The sequence below is a fragment of the Saimiri boliviensis genome, chromosome 7, assembly GCF_048565385.1.
Source record: "Saimiri boliviensis isolate mSaiBol1 chromosome 7, mSaiBol1.pri, whole genome shotgun sequence".
NCBI classification, from domain to species: domain Eukaryota; kingdom Metazoa; phylum Chordata; class Mammalia; order Primates; family Cebidae; genus Saimiri; species Saimiri boliviensis.
Genome location: NC_133455.1, coordinates 100,891,027 through 100,912,738, shown reverse-complemented (window position 1 = coordinate 100,912,738; position 21,712 = coordinate 100,891,027). Strand labels below are relative to the sequence as shown.

Sequence of the window (21,712 nt, the reverse complement as noted above, 5' to 3'; positions counted from 1 at the left end):
TCTGGGATTACAGGTGCGTGAAACCATGCCCAGCTAATTTTTTGTATCTTGAGTGGAGACGGGGTTTCACCATGTTGGCCAGGCTGGTCTCAAACTCCTGACCTTGTGATCGATCCATCCACCTCGGCCTCCCAAAGTGCTGGGATTACAGGTGTGAGCCACTGTGCCTGGCCTGATGTATTTAATATAAGTTTTACATAACATGGGAGCCTTCAGAAATGAATACTCAAAAAACAGAGAAATCTATATAAATTTTGTGCTAAGTCTCAAGAAGTGGATAGTTATTTAAAAAAACATGGTTAGACAAAAAGCAATATGATCTAATGATAATAACTTGAGGAAACTTAGCAAGTCCTGTTTCTTCAGGTTCTTCTTGGCTTCCCTGTGTGACATTCGTTACTTTTGGACATGGAGCAGGACACCTGTCACAGGAGTGTTCAGAGGAGAAAGGAGGGAGACGGTCAGAGATGACCTTCCTAGACGCTATGACCTGCTTCTGGTAAGAAGGGCAAGGGGAAGATGAGAGTGGACTTCCTGCTTTGCTGTTTTCTCAACTCCCAAGATGTCATAATTTGAGGTAGCATTTCCTGCACCCCATTAAAGTCACAAAAAGCTTTCTGGAGTGACGTTCATGATAATTATTACGGCAACTTGGAATTGGAACCTTAAAAATTTTCATCTTTCTATAATTGTGCTCTGTAGGAATTTTTGGTAATGAACATGTATCATTTTTACAAAAAAATAGTAGAGTAATTTTTCTTTAAAAAAATTAGGGACCCAAATAGTAGTAGAAATCTTAAAACTGGTTCATTTAAGTAATATGCTCTTAAAAATATGTATTATTGTTCAACCACTGTGGAAGACAGTATGGTGATTCCTCAAGGATCTAGAACCAGAAATTCCATTTGACCCAGCAATCTCATTACTGGGTGTATACTTAAAGGACTGTAAATCATCCAACTATAAAGACACATGCACACGTCTGTTTATTGTGGCACTGTTTACAATAGCAAAGACTTGCAACCAACCCAAAAGCCCATCAATGATAGACCGGATAAAGAAAATGTGGCACATATACACCATGGAATACTATGCAGCCATAAAAGCGGATGAGTTCATGTCATTTGCAGGGACATGAATGAAGCTGGAAACCATCATTCTTAGCAAAATAACACGAAAACAGAAAGCCGAACACTGCATGTTCTCACTTGTAAGCGGGAGTTAACAATCAGAACACATGGACACAGGGAGGGACACATCACACGACAGGGCCTGTCAGGTGGTAGGAGGAAACGGCAGGTTAGCATCAGGAGAAACACCTCATGTAGATGACGGGTTGATGGGTGCAGCAAACCACCAGGGCACATGCATATACCTATGTAACAAACCTGCATGCTCTGCACATGTACCCCAGAACTTAAAGTATATTTTAAGAAAAGAATATGTATCATTAATTAATCTTTTATTCTTTGAAAACTTTTGGGTTTTCTGGTGTGTAAGGTGGTAAAGTGTTTGTGTAACTACACCTATAAAATATCATATTTTAAAACAATTTCAATTGGATGATCTACTTCACAAAAAATAACTTTCCTAATAGATAACTTACGTTCCGATAATCTTTAACCACTATACCCTTAGCAAGTCTTTCTTTTCTTGACAAACTGTAAAGACAAATCAAATTTTATAAATTTGACTATAAACTTAAATTCTAAATATACATGGAGAAATAATATAGAATAATATTTCCATATGACTTTAAATCTAGAAATAAAACTTAAAGAAAACACCTTTAAGAAAACACCGAAGAACAACAATAAGAAAAAAAAGTCTTTCAACATCTTATTGATGTTCATGATTTTAAAAAGGGAATCAGAAAGTTGAAAGTATGTTTAAAGTTACTTTTAGGTTAAATGATGTTTGGCTTAAAGGTGTGTTGATTTCAAAACCAGTTTGTCACAATGCTTAAGAAAAATAGTTTTGTAAAGAAAGCCGATGTGTTATATTCACTTATCCAGCTGAATTTTCTCATTCAGTGATTACACGTGACTCCCAATGATTGAATTTTGAGGATCTCCTCCTGGCACTTTGTACAAAAAACATAGTTATGAAAGCTGCCATATTATTGATGCACTCTTGAATAACGTCATGAGTATTGGTAGAATTTTACACAATAAATGAATCGGCTATTACTGGATATATGCTTAGAGGAATATAAATCATTCTACCATGAAGACACATGCACATGAATGTTCATTGCAGCACTATTCACAATAGCAAAGACATGGAATCAACCTAAATGCGAGTCGATAATAGATTGGATAGAGAAAATGTGTTGACACCATTAAATACTATGCAGCCATAAAAAAGGAGGAGAGTGTGTCTTTTGGAACTGGAGATGATCATCCTTATCAAACAGGAATGTAAAACCAAATACTGCATGTCTTCATTTATAAGTGGGGGCTAAATGACGAGCACTTATAAACACAAAGAAAGGAATAACAGACACGGGGTCTACTTGAGGGCGGAAGGTAGGCGGAGGGAGAGGAGCAGAAAAAAAAATATCGCGTACTGGGCTTAATTCTGGGGTGATGAAATAATCTCTACAACAAACCTCCATGATACAAGTTTACCTATATAAAAAACCTTCACATGTACTCCTGAAACCTGAAATAAAAGTTAAAAAGTAATGAATGGGCTTGAGACAGGAAAGCGTGGAGATGAATGATCTCTATGAAGAATTTGGCTATTGCACTCTGGTCCAAGCTGAGCAATAGATGCCAATTCTGGTGAGATCCATTCTGTCCATTGAAAATAAGGCAGAGCAAAGGAAATCCCAGGGATGGGTGGACCTGGGTCCAGCCTGTTTGGAGCAGGTGGTCAGCATGCCCTTCCCTAAAGAGGTACAGCAGAGGCCTGTAGCAGGAAGGCCACAACAGTATTCTGAGCAGGAATAAGTTCCATGACTTGAAGCTTCTTACTCATTATATAGGGGAGCACAGAGAGGATAGATGCTTAGGCAGGAGATAAGAATGGTATGAAATAAGAAGAGAAGACAGACTTGTCAGCAGCTAGAAAGCAGACCTGATGCAGAGCCTGGATTCAGGCGATTGTTCAAAGATGCCTTCCAAAAGCCTCTTCTTCGCTGGACTCTGTCTTGGCTCCGTGTCCCTGTACTTTCATATAAATACTCAAAAATGAGGCAAATGTACCAAAAGGTAGTGAATGGCTTTGTAAATTCTGGGAAGAGGACCTGTGACTAATGTAGAGAAGAAATGTACTTCTGCCGGGAACATGAATTATAACATTAAAACTACTTATTTTTATTTATATCAGAGTAACAAATACTTGTGAAGTCCTCTGAAGTTCAACACACAGGTCTCTCGTGCGGGGCGGTGGATGTGGAAATGTTCTTGCTCTTCCTTCTTTACACATTTACGTTGTGCCTTTTGTTCTTAAAGAGATTTTCTTTTGTTCAAAATATTTATTTCCGGCATTTCGCAAATCCGAAAATAACTGAAGAAACAGGTTACATCATTCCAATTTCGCCTTGGGTTTGAAGAGTCCCTTATGGTCACACAGTCCTCCAGGGTAGCTATGTTATTGGGTTCCCCTGCATCCCAGAAGCTGAAAAAGAATGACATAAGAGATTTTAAATCCCAGCAAAAAGAGGTAGAGCAACCTACTATACTGGGCAAATTCCATCACAACAATTTTGCCAGGCAGGTATTATAATGCCCATTTTATTGAAGAAGAAAAGGAACCTCGGGAAGGCGAAACCATTTGTCTAAGTTACAGTTTGTGAGTACTCAAGCTGAACGGGATCTTTCTGACTTTCTATTCTGTCCTGTTCCTTAGCTATAGAATGAGAAGTTACGAGGAAGATGGATATTCTCATAGATTTGTTTTCTTCACACTCATATCTCCTATCGGCTTGGCTCTCTATTTTGCACAGAGTGTGTATTAACGTAGGGGCATCCTGCAGTGGTGTTAAGGTGCAGCAGTGAAGCAGCATTTCTTTTTTTCTTTTCTTTTCTTTCTTTCTTTTTTTTTTTTTTTTTGAGACGGAGTTTCGCTCTTGTTACCCAGGCTGGAGTGCAATGGCGCGATCTCGGCTCACCGCAACCTCCGCCTCCTGGGTTCAGGCAATTCTCCTGCCTCAGCCTCCTGAGTAGCTGGGATTACAGGCACGTGCCACCATGCCCAGCTGATTTTTTTGTGTGTGTTTTTAGTAGAGACGGGGTTTCACCATGTGGACCAGGATGGTCTCGATCTCTTGACCTCGTGATCCACCCGCCTCGGCCTCCCAACGTGCTGGGATTACAGGCGTGAGCCACCGCGCCCGGCCATGAAGCAGCATTTCTAAAGTGTCAGAGCATCTGTGCTGTGCTCTTAGAACTGTTCATTCCTTAAGTCACTTAACTCTTCTGAGTTTTCGTTTCCTCAAATGCTAAATAAAGGTTAAAGATTAATAATACTGAGGCATTCCAGGAAAGTGTGATTTAGGTGAAATGAAATAATAAATGAGAAATAAACTTTGAAAACTTAAAAATGCTATGCTCTATCAGAAAGAATACCTAATGCATGCTGGGCTTAACATCTGGGTCATGGGATGATCAGGGCAGCAAACCACCATGGCACACGTTCACCTTTGTAACAAACCTGTACACCCTGCACCTTTCTCCTACAACTTAATAAAAGTTGAAGAAAAGAAAAAAGATCAAAAACTTACTCCCTAACAAATCATGAAAATCAACATATATAGCAAAATATTTTATAATCAATTAATCAATCTAACCAAAAAGCATATGCACAATAAAAAATGCTATGCTCTAATGATGTAAGGCTATTATTAAGGAGAAAAGAGACATTATCAAGGGATTCTCATTTTCACCGCTTAAGAATCTGCTGTCTTTCTCAGCTTACTATTTTTTCCCCTCATTTCCTTCAGATTTGGGGAATAAGACTCTTAAGTCTTCCCCTTGTCTCTTTTGTGTTCTCAGTGAATGATTCTTCAGTTCTAACCCCCTTCTCATTTTCATTGATTATTTCCCCATTATTCTTGAGACAACCCCAGGAAAGGCGAGAAGTGGGTGCTTGTACTTCTCCTTCGTCTTTTCTACATCGGCTCCTCTGTTTCCTGCATTGAATGCTACCGAGGACGGACCTGATCCATCGCAGGTAACAGAAGGTGGTTTCAAGAACTCCTCTCAACCGGAGGGTGGTTACCTCAGAGACTCTGTGAAAGGTGTGTTATCCACCCACTGCCACTGACCCTCGACCACCTGGTCTGACAGTCCAATAAAAAACTCTCTCATTTTCGGTTTCTGGTAGTAAAGGAATTCCTGTGGAAGATAGAAAATAAGAGGAGATCAGTTATTTCCATTTTGAATAAATGTTGCTGGTAATTGTTATTAAAAGAGGTAAGAATTGGCCGGGCGCGGTGGCTCAAGCCTGTAATCCCAGCACTTTGGGAGACCGAGGCGGGTGGATCACGAGGTCAAGAGATCGAGACCATCCTGGTCCACATGGTGAAACCCCGTCTCTACTAAAAACACACAAAAAAATTAGCTGGGCATGGTGGCATGTGCCTGTAACCCCAGCTACTCGGGAGGCTGAGGCAGGAGAATTGCCTGAACCCAGGAGGCGGAGGTTGCGGTGAGCCGAGATCGTGCCATTGCACTCCAGCCTGGGTAACAAGAGTGAAACTCCGTCTCAAAAAAAAAAAAAAAAAAAAAAAAAATGATAAGAATCTGGATGAGATCCTAGCACTTTGGGGAGGCTGAGGCGGGTGCATCATCTGAGGTTAGGAGTTCGAGACCAGCCTGACCACCATGGTGAAACCCTGTCTCTACTAAAAGTACAGAAAAATTAGCCAGGTTTGGTGACATGTGCCTGTAGTCCTAGCTACTTGGGAGGCTGTGGCACAGGAATCGCTTGAACCTGGGAGGTGGAGGTTGCAATGAGCCAAGATCGTGCCACTGCACTTTAGCCTGGGTGATGAAGTGAAATTCCATCTCAAAAAAAAAAAAAAAAAAAAAAAAAAAGAATCTGGATAAGAAATGACAGATAAATGAAACCGTAAGATTTTGAGGATTCTCTACTAATTTTTTTTGTGGTAAAATATACACAACATAAAATTAAACTGACAAAAAATAACCTCCAACAGATAAGGAGATTCTGAATAATTATTTCAAAGTTTATCTACCGTTATTGGTGGCCAAATTTATTGAATATATCTAGTGCAAAACATTATTAATCACAGCTTAAAGAAAATGAACACTATTTGCCTTCCTTTTTTATATAATGTGTTCATAGACATAATGAATAGTCTGAAATTAACTTCCAACCCTCTTTTTTCCCCTTGCCTAACTAAGGGAAATCCATATAGGAATTCCCTTTTTCTTAGGTTCTTCTAGAAATGAAAATAAATTAAGGTAGGTAATGACTTTACGCAAATAGTAGGAACAGCATGTATTTTAGTACATTCATTAACAATAGTCATTGGGAGTCAAACACCGTGCATATGTATAAAGATTTGGACCATTTGAGGAATGCTACATTGGCGTCAGAGGACTCCAGCTACCTGCTCCGCCTCTGAGTTGATAACCACCAGGTGAGCCCCCATGGCTGAGCAGTTCCTTAAACTTGATGCCCAGGAACTCGTGTCAGTAGAAAAGAAGTAGCAGCTAGACTGAAAATGTTCCCAGTTCAATGGACAGCAATTCTTGACTGAACCTAGGATGAGAGATGTTTCAGTGAGTGTCCCAGTTGAACCAAATAAGAAAACCCAAAGCTCCATCTGGCCCCGTGGAGTCCTCATTTAAGCCAGAAGTCTTGGAATCACTTGTTCATATCCCATATCTTAGTATCTAAGACTTTAGATAATCCTAATGTCAATAAACACAAACAGATTTTTTTTTTTTTGTTTTTTGAACATAATCTTCATTCTCTGATGTCAGTGCCAGGAAATGCAACTATATATGAAAAACTATATATAGTTATGCTATTGCTTTGCTATTGAACCTTATTATCTGTTCTTAGACTACTAATATCAGAGAAATTTATGTATTTTATTTGGGTGACCCCCAAACAGTCATCTCAATATATCATCAATCAAATCTCCAAACTGTGATATACAGATAAGTTAGATTTCTTAGAATTATGGAACTTTTGCCTTTGAAGTCTATTATAACTAATTTGTCTAACTTCTCTCAATTTAATGGTGAGAAAATTATAGCTCAGAGAAAGAAGTCACTTTCTTAGTGTCACGTAGCATTTTGCTAAGACTTGGAACAAGATGACATATAAGAGCATAGAGAGTATGTTTGTGAGATATTTATAAGTTCTCTACTCCATATATTTTTTTCTCCTGCATCTCATTTTGGAAGTAGGTGAATGAAAAAAAAGTACACTCCTGGGAATAACTCTGTCCACTTCCAGATTTACTGTTTAGACATATACCTCAGATATATTCTAAAAGTTTACTATAATATCCCCAAGACTTCCTGCCCCAATGCTAATTATAGCTCCAAAGTTCTAGGATTTTACATTAGGCTTTTGAAAAATAAGATGTAATCCAACTATATTTCACCTATCCCAAAGTCAATCTAGACGCTAGAAAATGTTGCTACATAAATTTTGATGTTCACCTTTGGGACTATTTATTATACCTGATCTATTATGCATTATCCAGTATACAATATATACTATTATACCTGATCCATTGTTGTAGCAGGAGAGTTCTGTGAAGTTCTCAGGTAGCTGAAACTTTTTCTCATCACAGATTTGAAAGGTGTGATGTGTCACTAGAAAGGAAAGGGTGTAATGTCTGCTAGTTTTATTTTGGTTAAAAAAATCAATTCCCTCAGTTTTGTATTTATGACAAAGGTGCCAGTAATTATCATGTTAATTTCTTACAATCTGCTTTTTCTTGTAACTCAGAAAATAGATACATTTGCACTCCCTCATATGCCTCACTCTACCCTTCCTTCCAAAGAGTAATTGGTCATCTTTCTGGTCCCGACCAGTAGTTCAAGCTCTAAGGCAGGGTCTCCTGGAGAAGTTTACACTAATGATAGTGGCTGAAAGAGGAGGACTCAAGACTGCCACAGAAGTGAAAAATGTCTATCATGAAAATTAAGTCACAGATGATTAAAATTCAGAAACAGTTCCCTGCTTGTTGAGGTTTCTGGTTTGACAAATAACCTAGAGATTAACAGAAAAAAAAAAAAAAAGTGAAATAGAAAGACATTTTGAGGGAGAAGAGAATCTACAGGCAGCAAGGAAGTTTACTCCTAATATGCACCAGGAAGAATTAGATTGAATTTGACCTTCAGAACCCACCAACACATCTGGTGATGAAACACGCACTGAGGAGTAGGATGGAGCTCCCAGCAGCAGTCCACAAGAACATTTGGGAAGAGAAGCGTCCTCCATCTGTAAAAGGAAAGGCGCAAACATGGTCAATTTTCCCTAAGACAGGTACAAAAGAGAGGAGATTCTTACGCATCCTTACTTATTTCCTTCTACTTCCATTGTCTGTGTTGAATAATTCCCAAATGTCAGCATGCTTCGGAATCACTTGGAGGGCTTATGGAAACACAGATCGCTGCCCCTCAACCCCAGAGTTAGCAATTCAGTAGAGCTTGTACGGAACCACCAGGGGCTACTGCTGCCCGTGTTGTAAAGCACACATTTAGAATCCCTGTAGTCATTCACGACCAATTTTAAGACTCCAACTCATGAACTCAGATACACAATTTTTCCTTTCTAAGTCTCTCAGTTAAATTTTTTGAAATTTTCTAAGGTCCCCTTCTTTCTTTTTCTTTACTCCTTTTTTCTTTGCTCACAGTCTTTTTTTTTTTTCTATGTCTCATTTTCCAAGCTCTTTGTAAATATTAACAGTAAAATGTTAACAGTCTTCTAGCAGTGCCTCTCTTCCTCCCAATACACATTTTACAGACAAAGAAAATGAGTTCCAGAGAAGTGGAGTGACTTGCCGGTGGGATACAACCCACTGCAGAAAGGGTGGAATCAGCGGTAGCTCTCCCTTAACTAGAGTCCAGCAGGCTTTCCGGGATAAGAAAGTCTTCCAATCTCTCTCTCTTCTTCTCTCTGTCTCCTTTTTTTTTTTTTTTTTTAAAGCAAAAAGCAAAAAACAAAACTTCACTGAATAATTTTCTATTGTCCTGTCTTTCACCGTATTCATCACGTGTTCCAAAAAGAGATCTATGGAAGAAAATGAACAGCTGCAAGTTTTACCTGTGCGTTGTGATTCAGACGATTTGGATGAATTCATTCTCTCTCTTTGGTTTTTTTCTTTCTCTCCCTCTCTCCCTCCCTCTCTTTCTCTCTCTTCAGGGCTGTTTTCTTGGTAAGATTCGGGGAGAATGAATCGTGAAAGACGAACACTTGGTCTTTTAGGAAGTTCAACTCTGATGGACATAGAATATTAGCTTTTTCTGTGGCTATGCAGTCAATCAGAATTTCCTTTCTTGCATAAGAAGGACAAGACAGTTTATTGAACAACACGTCAGTTCTCTTCGCTACGGGAAACAACAAAATGAGGAAATTATGAAATGGTAAGTATCATCAACACAAATAGACTGACCATGGGGAAATAGGAGAGGTTTTTTGTTTTTTTTTTTAATGTTGTTTTGCTTTGCTGGACCAAAAGTCTCTAGTTTGTTGTAGGCATAACTCATCCTCCAGTTTTTCCTTGACAGCATGGAGCTCACCTCTCAGCACTCCCAATTTCACTTGGAATCTGTACCATCCACACATTTGGTAACTAAAAAGATGACTTACACGACACAGCACAACGCTGGGCACATAAGGTATGTATTTAGGACATGGCAGCCTGAATTCCTTTTCATCTCTTATGGTTTTTCTTTCTCCTTCATTTGCAGCTCTTAAACACTCTAATGTGGATTTATGTCCCTCTTCTCTCATGCTGGCTACTAGGCTGCTACTACTAGGTTGACCGCCAGGATTCACCTCAGCAGGACAGCCTCATGTGATAAGACCACTTTGAAACTCAGCTTAGTTTTTCACAACGTAAGGCAACTTCTGAAGCCTCAGAGACCCAGCCGGTACTTTAATTCTCTTGTTCTGAATTATTTGGGGATTTTAGTTCTATATCGCAGCCTACACTAGGAGAAATGTTTTCAATTAGGCATTTGAATTTCATGCTTCTCCAGGCCGGAAGCGGTGGCTGACGTCTGTAATTCCAGCACTTTGGGAGGCTGAGGCAGGCAGATCACTTGAGGCCAGGAGTTCGAGACCAGCCTGGCCAACATGGTAAAACCTCACCTCTACTAAAAATACAAAAATCAGCCAGGTGTGGTGGTTTGCATCTGTAATCCCAGCTACTTGGGAGGCTGAGGCAGGAGAATCGCTTGAACCTGGGGGCGGAGGTTGCAGTGAGCTGAGATTGCACCACAGCACTCTAGCCTGGGTGACAGAGAGAAACTCCATCTAAAAAAAAAAAAAAAAAAAAAAAAATTTCATGCTTTTCTGGAAGACTAGTTAAATATGTGCCTTCTCCTTCCTTAAAGATACTTAAAAATAAGATCACACTGGTCTTAGTTGATTTAAGTTCATGAGTCAGGAGGCATAAGTATAATGTACATGTCTTGGTAATCCCCACACACAGTGACTCACAGATTTTCCATGAGTGAGAAAATATTCTTGTTCTCAAAGGGGCTTTTTATTATTTCAATGTACTGGTCAATTTTCTCTACATTCTCTGTTTTATAGTAATGCCATTTTAAAAATATCTTAAAATTATATATGTGTATATTATAGAATATACCCATATTTAATATGTGTATTCTCAGCAAATGGCTTTTGATCAGTAAAAAAGAGAAAGTAGCCGGGCGCTCAAGCCTGTAATCCCAGCACTTTGGGAGGCAGAGGCGGGTGGATCACGAGGTCAACAGATTGAGACCATCCTGGTCAACATGGTGAAAATCTGTCTCTACTAAAAATGCAAAAATTAGCTGGGCATGGTGGTGCGTGCCTGTAACCCCAGCTAGGCTGAGGCAGGAGAATTGCCTGAACCCGGGAGGTGGAGGTTTCGGTGAGCCGAGATCGCGCCATTGCACTCCAGCCTGGGTAACAAGAGTGAAACTCCATATCAAAAAAAAAAAAAAAGAGTATCTAGTGGATGAGCTATATGAATTATAAAGTCATGAACATAATGACCACAGTCCATCTTTATTCATTACAATCAACTGGCAACCATCAGTGTTACTAAACAATTATATGTGAATTTTTATCAATATACAATTAAATAGAAATTAATAAATTAATATTTTTCTAGCCAAAATGTATATATTCATATCCTTTATTGATTTCCCCAAATTATAAAAGCAATATGTTTTATGATTAACAATATGACAAGCATGTTGCAAGTAAAAGCCCTCCCAACTATCCTTAGCACATTCTTCTAAAGTCAAGCATGCTTAATGATTTCTTGTATCTACCTTGAGATATTTTCCAGGCTTACATAACTGAAATATGTATTATACATTGTTTATTCATTTTTATGTGAATAGAAGCATTCTATGCACACATTTATGCTTTGAAAATTACCTTCATATTAATCCACGTATTTGGAAGTTGATCCTAAATATATTGTTTAGATTTTTTAATAACTTATAAACCAGATGCTTCTAAAGGACATTTAAATGATTTCTAGTTCTCCCTGCTCCTTATAAATGAGGCAATGACTATATTTATATATTTTTTCAGGTGCAAAATTTTTGTCATATAGATTTATGCTGAGTATTAAAATCAGTATTTGGCATGAACAATCAGAATAAATTCTAAGATGTAAAAATGAATACAAAATTTTATCTGAAGGAAATTTTCTTTCTTTTTTTTTTTTTGCGACGGAGTTTCACTCTTGTTACCCAGGCTGGAGTGCAATGGCGCGATCTCGGCTCACCGCAACCTCCGCCTCCTGGGCTCAGGCAATTCTCCTGCCTCAGCCTCCTGAGTAGCTGGGATTACAGGCACACACCACCATGTCCAGCTAATTTTTTGTATTTTTAGTAGAGACGGGGTTTCACCATGTTGACTAGGATGGTCTCGATCTCTAGACCTCGTGATCCACCCGCCTCGGCCTCCCAAAGTGCTGGGATTACAGGCATGAGCCACCGCACCCGGCCCAGGAAATTATCTTTACAATTTAATATTAAAAGCCTTATTAGGTAAGTGTAACACAATGACATTATAGTATAGGAAAAAAAATTACTCAGCAGTGCAGCTGGTAAATTGTTTCCATGACAACTATGCTGCATTTTTTTCCTACAAAATAAAAACCTAAGTCTAATAGTGAAGAAATAGAGAGAAGCAACTTATTTCCTGATGTGTACTTCACTTTTCTGTAGCCCTTTCTTATTCATACTCTTCAATTTAAAAATTCTCTTTGTGTCCAATGTAACATCACATATTTTGTTAAATAGGATTTTTGAATTTCTCTGTCTTTTAAAAATTCGAGGTGAAAATGCTGATAGTCTGCCATTAATTCATCTTTGTTAGATGTGAAAAATTCTCAAATAGAATTTCTATTGAAAACTGTATGCCTGAATCAAAATTAAATAAGTAAATAATTAATTTCACTTAAAAAGATTACATCTAACAGATTTATTTTACAAAGACTAGAATTATTATATATTTTTTAAGTTGTACTTTAGGTTCTGGGGTACACGTGCAGATCATGCAGGATTGTTGCATAGGTACACACATGGCAATGTGGTTCGCTGCCTCCATCCCCCCATCACCTGTATCTGGCGTTTCTCCCCACGTTATCCCTCCCTGACCTCCCCACACCCCCGCTGTCCCTCCCTTGGCACCCCCAGCAGATCCTGGTATGTGATGCTTCCCTCCCTGTGTCCATGTGTTCTCATTGTTCAACACCCACCTATGAATGAGAACATGCGGTCTTTGATTTTCTGTTCTTGTGTCAGTTTGCTGAGAATGATGGTTTCCAGATTCACCCATGTCCCTACAAAGGACACAAACTCATCATTTTTTATAGCTGCCTATTATTGCATGGTATATATGTGCCACATTTTCCTTGTCCAGTCTATCTTTGATGGGCATTTGAGTTGGTTCCAGGTCTTTGCTACTGTAAACAGTGCCACTATGAACATATGTGTGCATGTGTCCTTATAGTAGAACGATTTATAATCCTTTGGGTATATACCCAGTAATGGGATTGCTGGGTCAAATGGAATTTCTATTTGTAGGTCCTTGAGAAAGCGCCACACTGTCTTCCACAATGGTTGAAGTAGTTTGTGCAAACATCATAAAACGCACTTAAACAAACCTAGAAGGTAGAGCTACTACAAACCTGGGCTATATGGGATAGCCTGTTGCTCCTGGGCCGCCCGTCTGTACAGCATGTTACTGTACTGACTACTATAGGCAGTTGTAACACAGTGGTAAGGATTTGTGTCTCTAAACGCATCTAAATAAAGAAAAGTACAGTGAAAATATGGTATAAGCGATAAAAATGGCACTCCTGTATAGGGCACTGACCACGGATGGAGCTTGCAGGATTGGAAGCTGCTGTGGGTGAGTCAGTGAATTAGTGGTGAGTGAATGTGAAGACCTAGGACACTACTGTGCACTACTGCACACTTCATAAACACTGGCTGTTGAGACTACACTGAGCTCACAGAATTATTGTTTCTTCAATAATAAATTAACATTAGCTTACTCTAGCTTTTTAACTTTATAAACTCTTAAATTTTCAAAAATCTTTTTGGGCATGGTGGCTGATGCCCGTAATCCCAGCACTTGAGGAGGCCAAGGTGGGTGGATCACAAGGTCAGGAGATCGAGACCATCCTGGACAACATGGTGAAACCCTGTCTACTAAAAATACAAAAATTAGCTGGGCGTTGTGGTGTGTGCCTGTAGTCCCAGCTATTCTGAAGGCTGAGGCAGGGGAATTGCTTGAACTGGGGAGGCGGAGGTTGCAGTGAGCCGAGACTGTGCCATTGCACTCCAGCTCAAACGAAAAGAAAAGCGTTTTGAGTTTTCTGTAACAACATTTAAAACACAAACACATTGTACAGTTGTCCAAAACTATTTTCTTTCTTTGTATCTTTGTTCTAGAAGTTTTTCTATTTAAAAAAAAATTCATTTATTTTTAATTGTAAAATTTTTCTCAGAAACAAAGACACAAACACACATGTCAGCCTAGGCCCATGTGGGGTCAGGGTGATCAATTTCACTGTCTTCCACCTCCATGTTTTGTCCCACTGGAGGTCTTCAGGGCAATAACATGCATGGAGCTGTTACCACCTATGATGATAACAATGCCTTCTCCTGGAAAACTCCTGAATGACTTGACTGAGGCTGGTCTACAGGTAACTACTTTTTATAGAAGTAGAAGGAATACACTCTACAATGATAAAAAAAAAAAAAGTATAAGATAAAAAATACATAAACCAGTAACAGTCATTTATTATCATTACCAAGTATTATGTACTGTGCATGATTATACGGACTATACTTTTATAGGACTGGCAGCCCAGTAGGTTTTTTTTACACCAGCCATCACCACAAGCACACAAATAATGTGTTGTGATGATGTTATGGTGGCTATGATATCACTAGACAATAGGAATTTTTGGTTTCATTATGATTTTATGGAACACTATCATATATAGAGTTCATCTTTGACAAAAATATTATGGGGAACACTACTGTATTTGTATTTTAAGTGTGTTGAGATAGAAAGATAATATCTTTTTAAAAAATTATTATACTTTAAGTTCTGGGGTATGTGTGCGGAACACGCAGGTTTGTTACGTAGGTATACGTGAACCATGGTGGTTTGCTGCATCCATCAACCCGTCATCTACATTAGGTATTTTTCCTAATGCTATCCCTCTCCCGCCCCCTAGCCTCCAACAGGCCCCGGTGTATGATGTTCCTCTCCTGTGTCCATGTGTTTCCATTGCTCAACTCCCACTGATGGGTGAGAACATGTGGTGTTTGGTTTTCTGTTCTTCTGTTGCTTTGCCGAGAATGATGGTCTCCAGTTTCGTCCATGTCCCTGCAAAGACACGAACTCATCCTTCTTCATGGCTACATAGTATTGCATGGTGTATATGGTGTATATGTGCCACATTTTCTTTATCCAGTCTATCATTGATGGGCATTTGGCTTGGTTGCAACTCTTTGCTGCTGTGAACAATGCCACAGTAAACATATGTGTGCATGTGTCTTTATAATAGAATGATTTATAATTCTTTGGGTATATACCCAGTAATGGGATTGCTAAGTCAAATGGTATTTCTCGTTCTAGATTCTTGAGGAATTGCCATGCTGCCTTCAACCATTAATCCAATGGTTGAACTAATTTACACTCCCACTAACAGTGTAGACATGTTCCTATTTCTCCACATCCTCTCCAGCATCTGTTGTCTCCTAACATTTTAATGATCACCATTCTAACTGGCATGAGATGGTATTTCAATGTGGTTTTGATTTGCATTTCTCTAGTGACCACTGATGATGAGCTTTTTTTCATGTTTGTTGGCAGCACAAATGTCTTCTTTTGAGAAGTGTCTGTTCATATCCTTTACCCACTGTTGGATGGGGTTTTTTTCTTGCAAATTTGTTTAAGTTCTTTGTAGATTCGGGATATTAGCCCATTGTCGGATAGATTGCAAAAATATTCTCCCATTCTGTAGGTTGCCTGTTCACTCTGATGATAGTTCATTTGCTGTGCAGAAGCTCTTTAGTTTAATTAGATCCCATTTGTCAATTTTGGCTTTTGTTGCAATTGGTTTTGGTGTTTTAGTCATGACGTCTCTGCCCATGCTCATGTCCTTAATGATATTGCCTAGGTTTTCTTCTAGGGTTTTTATGGTTTTACATCTTATGTTTAAGTCTTTAATCCATTTTGAGTTAATTTTTATATAACGTGTAAGGAAGGGATCCAGTTTCAGCTTTCTGCATATGGCTAGCCAGTTTTCCCAGCACCATTTATTAAATAGGGAATCCTTTCCCCATTGCTTGTTTTTGTCAGGTTTGTCAAAGATCATATGTAATAGATGTGTGGCATTGTTTCTGAGGCCTCTGTTCTGTTCCATTGGTCTATATCTGTTTTGGTACCAGTACCATGCCATTTTGGTTACTGTAGCCTTGTAGTATAGTTCAAAGTCAGATAGCATGATGCCTCAAGGTTTTTGTTTTTTGTTTTTTGTTTTTTTTTTATTTTTTGCTTAGGATTGTCTTGGCTATTTGGGCTCTTTTTTGGTTCCATATGAAATTTAAATTATCTTTTTTCCATTTTGGTGAGGAAAATCAATGGTAGCTTAATGGGAATAGCATTGAATCTTTAAATTACTTTAGGCAGTAGGGTCATTTTCCTAATATTGATTTTTCCTAATCACGAGTGTGGAATGTTTTCCCATTTGTTTATGTCCTCTCTTATTTCCTTGAGCAGTGGCTTGTAGTTTTCCTTGAAGAGGTCCTTCACATCCCTCGTAAGTATTATTCCTAGGTATTTTGTTCTCTTTGTAGCAATTGTGAATGGGGGGAGTTCACTCATGATTTGGCTCTCTGTCTGTTACTGGTGTATAGGAATGCTTGTGATTTTTACACATTGATTTTGTATCCTGAGACTTTGCTGAAGTTGCTTATCAGTTTAAGGAGATATTGGGCTGAGACAGTAGGGTCTTCTAAATATACAATCATGTCATCTGTAAGCAAAGACAATTTGATTTCCTCTTTTCTTTTTCTTGCCTGATTGCCCTGGCCGGAACTTCCATTACAATGTTGTACAGGAGTGGTGAGGGAGGGCATCCTTGTCTTGTGACAGTTTTCAAAGGGAATGCTTTCAGTTTTTGCCCATTCAGTATGATATTGGCTGTGGGTTTGTTATAAATAGCTCTGATTATTTTTTATTTATTTATTTTTTTTGAGGCGGAGTTTCGCTCTTGTTACCCAGGCTGGAGTGCAATGGCGCGATCTCGGCTCATCGCAGCCTCCACCTCCTGGGCTCAGGCAATTCTCCTGACTCAGCCTCCGGAGTAACTGGGATTACAGGCACGCGCCACCATGCCCAGCTAATTTTTTGTATTTTTAGTAGAGACGGGGTTTCACTATGTTGACCAGGATGGTCTCGATCTCTTGACCTTGTAATCCACCCGCCTCGGCCTCCCAAAGTGCTGGGATTACAGGCTTGAGCCACCGCGCCCGGCCAGCTCTGATTATTTTGAGATACGTTCCATCATACCTAGTTTGTTGAGAGTTTTTAGTATGAAGGGCAGATGAATTTTGTGGATGATCTTTTCTGCATCCATTGAGATAATTATGTGGTTTATGTCATTGGTTCTGTTTATGTGATAGATTACATTTATTGATTTGCATATGTTGAACTAGCCTTGCATCTCAGGGTTGAAGCCAACTTGATCATAGTGGACAAGCTTCTTCATGAGCTGCTGGATTTGGTTTGCCAGTATTTTATTGAGGATTTGCACATTTTTTCCAGATTTTCTAATTTACTTGTGTAGAGGTGTTTATAATATTCTCTGATGGTAGGTTTTTTTTTTTTTTTTTTTTTTTTTTGAGACGGTGTTTCGCTCTTGTTACCCAGGCTGGAGTGCAATGGCGCAATCTCGGCTTACTGCAACCTTCGCCTCCTGGGTTCAGGCAATTCTCCTGCCTCAGCCTCCTGAGTAGCTGGGATTACAGGCATGCACCACCATGCCCAGCTAATTTTTTGTATTTTTGGTAGAGACGGGGTTTCACCATGTTGACCAGGATGGTCTCGATCTCTTGACCTTGTGATCCACCCTCCTCAGCCTCCCAAAGTGCTGGGATTACAGGTGTGAGCCACCGCGCCCAGCTTCTGATGGTAGTTTTTATTTCTGTGGGATAGGTGATGATATCCCCTTTATCATTTTTTATTGCATCTATTTGATTCTTCTCTCTTTTCTTCTTTATTTATCTGGCTAGTGATCTATGTATTTTGTGATCTTTTAAAAAAAACCAGCTCCTGTACTAATAGATTTTTTTTTAAGGTTTTTTTGTGTCTCTATCTCCTTTAGTTCTGCTTTGATCTTAGTTATTTCTTGTCTTCTGCTCACTTTTGAATTTGTTTGCTCTTGCTTCTCTCTAGTTCTTTTACTTGTGATGTTAGGGTGTTGATTTTAGATCTTTCCTGCTTTCTTTTGTGGGAATTTAGTGCTATAAATTTACCTCTAGACACTGCTTTAAATATATCCCAGAGATTTTAGTACATTGTGTCTTTGTTCTCATTGGTTTCAAAGAACATCTTTATTTCCATCTTCATTTTATTATTTACCCAGAAGTCATTGAGGAGCAGGTTGATCAGTTTCCATGTGGTTGTGTGGTTTTGAGTGAGTTTCTTAATCCTGAGTTCTAATTTGACTGCACTGTGGTATGAGAAACTTTTTGTTATAATATTCATTCTTTTGCATGTGCTGAGGGGTATTTTACTTCTAATTATAATTTTAGAGTAAGCGCAATGTGGTGCTGAGAAGAATGTATATTCTGTTAGTTTGGGGTGGAGAGTTCTGAAGACGTCTATTAGGTCTGCTTGGTCCAGAGCTGAGTTCAAGTCCTACATATCCTCGTTAATTTTTTTGTCTCATTGATTTGTCCAATATTGACAGTGGGGTGTCCCACTATTATTGTGTGAGAGTCTAAGTCTCTTTGTAGGTCTGTAAGAACTTGCTTTGTGAATCTGGGTGCTCCTGTATTGGGCACATATATATTTGGATAGTTAGCTCCTCTCGTTGCATTAATCCCTTTACCATTATGGAATGCCCTCCTTTGTATCTTCTGATCTTTGTTGGTTTAAAGTCTGTTTTATTAGAGACTGGAGTTGCAACCCCTGCTTTTTCTTTTTCTTTTCTTTTTTTTTTTTTTTTTGCTCTCCAAACTAACACAGGAACAGAAAACCAAACACCACATGTTCTCATTCATAAGTGGGAGTTGAACAATGAGAACACATGGACACAGGGAGAGTAACATCACACACAGAGGCCCATTGCTGGGTGGGGAGTGAGGGGATGGATAGCATTAGGAGAAATACCTAATGTAGATGACAGGTTGGTGGGTCCAGCAAACCACCATGACACATGTATACCTATGCAGCAAACCTGCCCATTCTGCACATGTATCCCAACTTAAAGAATAATAAAAAATAAAATTTAAATTAAAAAAAATCCGCCGGGCACGGTGGCTCAAGCCTGTAATCCCAGCACTTTGGGAGGCCGAGGCGGGTGGATCACGAGGTCAAGAGATCGAGACCATCCTGGTCAACATGGTGAAACCCCGTCTCTACTAAAAATACAAAAAATTAGCTGGACATGGTGGCGCGTGCCTGTAATCCCAGCTACTCAGGAGGCTGAGGCAGGAGAATTGCCTGAACCCAGGAGGCGGAGGTTGCGGTGAGCCAAGATCGCGCCATTGCACTCCAGCCTGGGTAACAAGAGTGAAACTCTGTCTAAAAAAAAAAAAAAAAAAAAAATATATATATATATATATATATATATATATATATATATATATAAAATAAATCCACACATTTACAGTCAATTGAGTTTCCACAAGGATGCAAAAAACACACTATGGGGAAAAGACAGTTTCTTCAATAAACGGTGCTGAAAAATCTGGACATCCTTTGCAGAAGAATGAAATTAGACCTTCACCTGCACCATGTATAAAACTCAACTCAAAAAAGATTAAAGACCTTAACCGAAGATCTGAAAAGGTAAAAATACTAAAAGAAAAGAAAACAGAAAAAGCTCCATGACATTTGTCTGAATAAAGGTTTTTTAATATCACCTCTAAAGCACATGCAAGAAAATAAAAAATAAATAAGAGGGCTACATTAAACTCAAAAGCTTAGCACAGTGAAGAAAACAATCAACAGAATAAAAAGGCAACCTATGAAATGGGAGAAAACATTTGCAAATCATACATCTGTTGAGGGATTAATGTTCAAAATATATTAGGAACTCAAACAATCCAAAGGTTAAAAAAAAAAAAAAAAAAAAAAAAGGTGAATAAAAAGTGGGCAAGGGACCTGAAAGGACATTTCTCAAAAGACATACAAACGGCCAACAGGTTTATTAAAAAAAAAAAAAAAAGAGCTCAATATAACTAATCAATATAGAAAGGCAAATTAAAACCATAATGAGATACTATCTTACACCTGTTAGACTGGTTAATACAGAATAAAACTATTGGTAGGATGTGGAAAAAGAGAACGCCTGTACTCCGTTGGTGGGAATGCAAATCGGTACGGCCATTATAAAAAATGGTAAGGATGTTCCTCAAATCAAAACCGCCACAGGATCCAGCAATCCCTCTACTAGATATATATTCCGAAGGATGTAAAATCATATCAGATTCTCTCTTTGGATATCTACACTTCTGGTTCTGGAATCAACCTAAGTGCCCATCAGTGGATGAATGGATTAAAAAATATGGTATATAGACACACTGGAACACTATTTAGCCTTAAACAAAATAAGGAAATCTTGTCATTTGTGACATTAATGAAACTGAAGGACATTATGCGAAGTGAAATAAATCAGGCACAAAAAGACTCTGTGATCTCACTTATATGTGGAATCTGAAAACATCTAACATATAGAAACAGTGATTAGAATAGTGGTTATCAGAAGCTGGGAGGTGAGGACATTGAGGAGAAACTGGTCAAAGTTCACAAAATGTCAGTTAGAAAAAAAGGAGTAAGTTCAAGAGATGCACATTATTAACTAGCCATTGTAGTGGCTAGTTAATAATATACTGAATACCTGAAAATTGCCAAATCAGTAGATAAGTGTTCTTGCCATAGAAATGATAAATACATGATATAATGCATATGGTTTAGCTCAATTTATCCATTCCAAATGTATACATATTTCAGAATATGCTGCTGTATACCATATAGTTTTTACTTGTCAATTAAAAAAATTAAGAAAACACAGAAATTAAATACTCATGACTTGTGTTACTGTTTTCTTAGACACAAAAGCAAAAGTCCAACCAAGTAACAACAACAACAAAAATAGTTGTACTATTTCAAAATGAAAACTGATTACAATGCAATGAAAAAGTGAAAAGTCAGCCCACAGAATGGGAGAAAACATTTGCAAAACACATGTGATGAGGGATTTGTACCCAGAATATATGAGAACTCATTCAGTTCAATAATAAAAGGTGATAACCCAATTAAAAATTAGACTTGAGCTGACATTTCAACTAAGAAAAAAAAAATACAAATAGATAACATGCACACGAAGTGATGCCCAGCATCATTCGTTATAAGGAAAAGCAAATCAAAACAATTGAAAACCACTTCACGCCCATTTATCGGCTATAATAAAAAAGACAGATACTAGCAAATACTACTGAAGGTGTGGAGAAATTGGAACCCAAACACGTTGCTGGTGGGAATGTAAATGGTGCAGTTGCTTTGGAAAACAGTTTGGCAATTCTTTAAAATATTTAAAATAGAATTAACATATTATCCAGCAATTCAAGTCCTACAAGCGTATCCAAGAAGAATAAAAACATATATCCACACAAAAAATCATGCGTGCATGTGTTATTTGTACTAACAAAACGTTGAAACAACCCAAATGTACATCTGATCAACAGATAAATAAAATGAGGTATATCTATACTATGGAATATTACTTGAC

The 21,712-nt window shown here is 38.4% G+C and overlaps 1 protein-coding gene across 2 annotated transcripts; it reads right to left on the bottom strand.

Annotated features, from left to right (window-relative positions):
* Positions 1 to 3,296: 3,296 nt before the first annotated feature.
* On the bottom strand, positions 3,297 to 9,483 carry CLEC4E (C-type lectin domain family 4 member E). 2 transcript variants are annotated; one of them, XM_003926685.3, is made up of 6 exons: positions 9,262 to 9,483; positions 8,344 to 8,436; positions 7,716 to 7,805; positions 6,584 to 6,735; positions 5,227 to 5,342; positions 3,297 to 3,624 (listed from the first exon to the last, which is right to left on the bottom strand). In XM_003926685.3, exons 1-6 carry the CDS (start codon positions 9,443 to 9,445, stop codon positions 3,453 to 3,455), a joined length of 807 nt encoding a protein of 268 aa, XP_003926734.2. In that variant the 5' UTR covers positions 9,446 to 9,483; the 3' UTR covers positions 3,297 to 3,452. The 2 variants fall into 2 exon arrangements, with proteins under 2 accessions (XP_003926734.2, XP_074259219.1); XM_074403118.1 differs by having other exon boundaries at positions 8,371 to 8,436.
* Between the last annotated feature and the right edge of the window lie 12,229 nt (positions 9,484 to 21,712).